At 47.7% G+C, this 5217-nt stretch overlaps 1 protein-coding gene and 1 long non-coding RNA gene across 10 annotated transcripts in view; one reads left to right on the top strand and one right to left on the bottom strand.

Annotated features, from left to right (window-relative positions):
• Positions 1–379: 379 nt before the first annotated feature.
• LOC117286377 lies at positions 380–2024 on the bottom strand. The gene is made up of 3 exons (XR_004517563.1): positions 1496–2024; positions 941–1042; positions 380–409 (listed from the first exon to the last, which is right to left on the bottom strand). It is a non-coding gene; the product is annotated as an uncharacterized LOC117286377 (long non-coding RNA).
• A 1122-nt stretch (positions 2025–3146) lies between these two features.
• Dysf (dysferlin) overlaps positions 3147–5217 on the top strand; it is a 220703-nt gene continuing 218632 nt past the window's right edge. For 5 of the 9 annotated variants that reach the window (XM_033764701.1, XM_010609623.3, XM_033764725.1 and 2 more), the window contains exon 1: positions 3147–3512. In XM_033764701.1, coding sequence (XP_033620592.1) covers positions 3425–3512 — 88 coding nt within the window. In that variant the 5' untranslated portion in view covers positions 3147–3424. The remainder of the gene's footprint in view (positions 3513–5217) is intronic. The other 4 variants (XM_010609622.3, XM_010609626.3, XM_010609625.3 and 1 more) reach the window with 2 other exon arrangements.

Below are 5217 nucleotides of genomic sequence, written 5' to 3' on the forward strand. Positions count from 1 at the left end.
CCAGATTTAGCCATCTTTGAAAAAGACTACATGAGGCTTTGGGGGACATCTAGCCAAAAACAATAGGTAAGTTTAATCCACAAAGAAATTAGATTCTTTTCAAATAAATTTAGTTACTTTTACTATTGTTATTCCAAATGTTCCTGAAAAGGCTCATTGTTTTGAAGGCTTGGTTGTCAGCTGATGGACTTTTGGAAGGTGATTGGATCACAAGGCCTGTAGCCTTCTTGATGAACTAATCCACTGATGATTTCATAGCTCAATGGGATTTTGGGGGTGGGGCCTAATTGGATAAAGTTGATCAATGGGCGTGGCTTTGAGGGATGTTTGTCCTTCCTCTCTGGCTTCTTTTCTCTCTGCTTCCTGGCTGCTAAAAGAGGAGCAGCTTTCCTCTGCCATGGCTACAAACCTAAAAACAATGGAACCAGCCAATCATGGACTCAAACTGTGAGCCAGTTTTCTCAGGTATTTTGTCACAGTGAAGAAAGGCTGATTACCACAGTCACACCATATTTGTAAGCAGACAGGTATTTCTTAGATCCAATTTTAACTGTGCCATAGTGCCAGTCGATGTTACTTTATGCATCTGGATGGAGCCAAACTATACTTATTAAAAATATACCATAATTCATGTTTCCTTTTATCCCAGTGCAATTAAAATTTTCTTCTTACTTGGCACCCTTCTCTAAAACTTGAATATAGCCAACTGCTTGCCACATGCATGACTCCTATAAATATTGGTAAATGAATGAATGCATCGACTAATCACTTTGTCCAAAGTTGTTTTATCCAGCAACAAAATGGCCAAGCTCTGTGTAAAAGACTTTGATTACTTCACATGCTCTGAAGACTGCCCCTCCTAGTTCCTTCTTTCCGGCTTTGCCTGACTTTGCTTATCCCCATTTTCACAGCCTTTGTCCACGTCCCCATCATTACTCACCTTGACACTGCTGTAGCTTCTAATTCACCTCCATTCTGGCCCTTTCCACTTCTCCAAAAGATAGCCAGAGGGAGTGTTTGAGGAATAGATGGGATCCTGCCACTTGATAGAATAAGCAGGCTTTAGTCAGCTTCCCACAGGCTGCAGGTTTTCAGTATCCCTCCCTTGTCCCACCATTCCTTAATCTATACTCCAATCACTTTCTTGTCCTCCACTTCTCCCAGGGCTTTGTCACTTCTCCCAGGAACATTGTCTTTCTCTGTGCCCACTTCAGTCTTGGCCCTGCAAACTTCTAATTGACCTTTAGATACCATATCTAATAGTTCACTGTCTGGGAGTTAACTAGACGAGAGCTCCCTGCTATCTGCTCTCATACTCCCCCATTTTCTAATCTTAATTGCATGTATAAATTTGTACATGGTATATGATTGGCTTGATCATCCAGTGGTCAGTTTCCCCCAGCAAAGTGGAAGTTCTAGGGGCTGTATAAATTTACTAGGGCTGTTATAATGAAATACCACAGACTAGGTGACTTAAGAGAAATTTGTTTCTTACCACTTGGAAGTCTGAGATCAGTGTGTTGGTAGGCAGATGTAGTTTCTTTGGAGGCTTCTCTCCTTTGCTTGCAGATGGTTACTTTTGTGCTGTGTTCTCATATGGTTGTTTCTGTGTGTCTGTAGATCCGTGGTTTATCTTTGTGTGTCCATGTAAGGACACTAATCAGATTGGATCAGGGCCCACTCTCATGGCCTCGTTTTAACTTAATCACTTCTTTAAAGGCCTTATCTCCAAATCAGTCACATTCCGAGGTGCTAGGGGTTAAGTTTTAAAGTACACGGTGGCGGGGGCAGGAATACAAGTTAGCCTATAGCAGGGATCATGTCATTTCTGCTCACCATTGCATCCCCATCATTCAGTAGAGTCTAGCTTGTCATAGAACTGGTACTTGGTGTAATTTCAACTCCTCTTTTGCTCTCCCCACCACCATATATTGTACTAGAGGAAAAGAACAGGAAGAAGCACAGACTGCTGCAGAGGATCATAAGTGACCACAAGAAAAGTTTGCTATTCTGATCTTGAAATTACAGACCTTTTGGGGAATAGTACTAGAATCTCCAAATGGAGCAAAACTGCCCCCCTATCAATAGCTAGCCTTTCCTGCCCTATGTGTATCTGCTGCCTCCATGGACTGCTCTGAAAAAAGTTTTGCCATCTAACTGGCTCTCTTTAGAAGGTGAGTCACAGGCTGCTGGGGGTGTGGATCTACACAGCTCCCTACAAGCAGTTTAACGACAGGTTCTAGAACCTAAAAAAAGTCATGTCCTGTAATCTTATAATTCCAAGGCTAGGACTCCGCCATGAGGAACCATGTATTAGAAGGGGGCAAAAGGGGGTTTATATACCGGTTTTAATCATTTTTAAAAAATATTTTGCACTATTATAATAGATTCTAGGAAGAGCTAAATGTATAACAGTCGGAAGAAGGGTTGGGATCTAGTACATTTATATGACAGCAATTATTTAGCAACTGAAAAAGTTGTTCATAGAAATGTTTAATGATGCAAGATAAAGTTGCTATGAAAAAGTGGGACATAAGGCTGGGTATGCCTAACATGCCCCGATTTCCATCCCCAGCACTGAAGAAAAAAAAAAGTATATGTTCTCTGAATGCAAGTAGAAAAACAAAGAATACTGTAATTTAACATGCATTCAGACAGAAAAACCCGGATTGGTAAATATTCAAATGTTAATTTTTTAAAGAACCAGATTTCTTTTTTCATGGTCTGTTTTAAGTTTAGCACGTGTTACTTTTACTACCAGAAAAGAAGAGATAAAGTTTTTAAATCAGTGGAGCTGCGACTCAATGAAATTCTAAGCTCCTAGGGAACGCACTGTACCTGGGCCTGTTCTGTCCTTCCCTGGGATCTGCTGTCTTACCCTAGGCGGTTAAGCTGCCTTCCAGAAAGAGAATAATCCCTGCGGCAGGACCTCCTGGTGCAGCCCTGGGCTGGACGTGGAAGGTCAGGAAGGGCCCCAGCGGTCCTGCTGTCCGGGAGCGGGATCTGGGGTACGCTGGGTTCCTAGTGTCGTGTCCAGCCCCCGGGCCATCGCGGCCGCCGCCCAGTCGGCTGTTCCACGGCCAGGTGCAAAGTGCCCTGTCATTGGAAAAGCCCGAGGCAGGCCACAGCGTTAGATTACATCTCCACGGAGCCCGAGTAGGTCTGCGGGGGTGGAAAAAGAGCAGAAGCCCGTTTTTGCAACGCCTGCTTACCGCCGTTGACCGTAGCCAGGGGCGGGGACCTAGCCTAGGCCCCTTGGAGCAGCCGGGGCTGGTCTATTCCCCTTTAAGAGCAACAAGCAGCTCTGAGCCTGGGAGCCAGAGAGCCCGCTCCAGGGAGGAGACCTCCGGACTGCGCCCCGGCCCGCGGAGTTCCTTCATAGTCCTCTGTGCTCCCGGGGCGCACGGAGCCCTACGCGCGAGTCATGCTGAGACTCTTCATTCTCTATGCGGAGAACATCCACACCCCGGACACCGATATCAGCGATGCCTACTGCTCCGCTGTGTTTGCAGGTAGGAGGGGCCAGAGACCCGGGTGGGAATGATGGGGGTCGGGTTGGAGATTCAAGGGCTCTCTACTCTGGAGAGCACCTGAAGGTGCGAGACCAGACAGCCCGGCCCCGCAGGATGTCGGTTGAGTGTTGCTTCAAAGATATACATTCATGAGGAGTGACCCAGAGGGAAACCGAGGCTGTGTGAGCGAGCTGGCTGCTTGCGCTTCTCCAGGGCCTGGAAGTTGAGCTCCTCCGGGAGACATTGAGGTTGGTCAGGAAAGAGGGATCAGCGGTTGTCTTCTCGCTGCCCTGTGGGCGCTAGAGCCCTGAACTGTAAGGTACCTTCTCTCCCCAGAAGGCCTGGTCCCAGGTCTATTTATAACTCAGCTCTTCTCACCATGCCTGGTCTGGCTACTATCCTCAGCCCTTGCTCATTACAGAGGCTGTGCTGGCAGGCTGGCTGCCCCTGGGGGTGGAGGAATGACTACCCCTGCAGGAATCTTATCTTTGCTTTGGGCTCAGGATGCGGGAAATTTAGCTGCTGGGCACATGTGTCACCAGCACCAAACTTTAGTGACTACCTGCCCCCCTCACCAGACCGGGTGGTATCTGATCTCCATCATTGCCTTGAGCCACCTTAAGCAGTACAGCCTGCTTTCTCATCAGACTGAGACTTCCACCAAGAACCTCTTCACAGGGATTGTACCTGGCCTTTTCCTCCAGGAAATATGTAGGACCTATCTGCTTCCCCAGGACTCCCTTACTGTCAAGCCAGTACTGAGGTCTACACAGCTGGGTTTTAGCCTTAGAGCTGTAGTGGGGGAGAAGGGTTTGATTGTGTCTCCTCGTGCTTTCTGTGGGCCCCCTTCTCACCCTGCATTAGAAGCCACATCTCATCTTCCAGGAAGTCTGACTTCTAGAGGACCATCAGTCAGCACAGACCTTCCCTTTCAGTTTCACTGGCTCTGGGGTACCCTGTTCCCTGACACTGTGTATACATATGCTCCCAGGTATATGCCACCCTGAAGCCTGTGGGATATCAGCCATGCTCTGAGAACACAGGCTTGATACCACCACAACACACACGCGCACACACACACACACACACACACACACACACACGTGTCATATTAGATGCACTCACTGCTGGGTGTGGGATTCCAGGTTTCCCATCTGTCTTTGTTGAACCAAGGAAGGAGCTAGAGGAGTTGCTGAGTAAGTCTATGGCATGAGAAGCATTGTGCAATGGTGCTTTGTTCCTAACATGTTGCGTTGACTTATTTTCCTACCAGTTTCCCACCATAGCCTCCGGAAATGAGATTTATCAAGGTGTTTCCAGCAGAGAGGACAAGGGTGTTTTCATGCTTCCTCTCTACATCCTCATGTCTGGTCAGAGCAGCCAGTAGCCTGTCTTAGTTGCCAGGTTGAAAGCTCTGCGCTCCATATTTACCACTCCAGGGGGCACCATTTACACTGTAAATATCCCCTGGCTGAGGGGAGGGAGGATGTTATTGCCAGGGAGAGAAGACAGGCACCCTAACTGCTCTGGGGAATTCCCCCAAGTGGAGGGCTGAACAGCCTTTGTGAACAGCACCATCCGCAGCTGTGTCATGCACAAGGCACACTCATCCTCGGCAGTCGCTGTTCTCTGGGGCCTTGTCTCCTCTGGTATCCACTCAGCCTGACCAGATTTCCCTCTGCCTTCTCTGACCACCCCCTGCAAC

Source organism: Fukomys damarensis, unplaced genomic scaffold (assembly GCF_012274545.1).
Source record: "Fukomys damarensis isolate Sample0158 unplaced genomic scaffold, DMR_v1.0_HiC HiC_scaffold_2, whole genome shotgun sequence".
Classification (NCBI taxonomy): domain Eukaryota; kingdom Metazoa; phylum Chordata; class Mammalia; order Rodentia; family Bathyergidae; genus Fukomys; species Fukomys damarensis.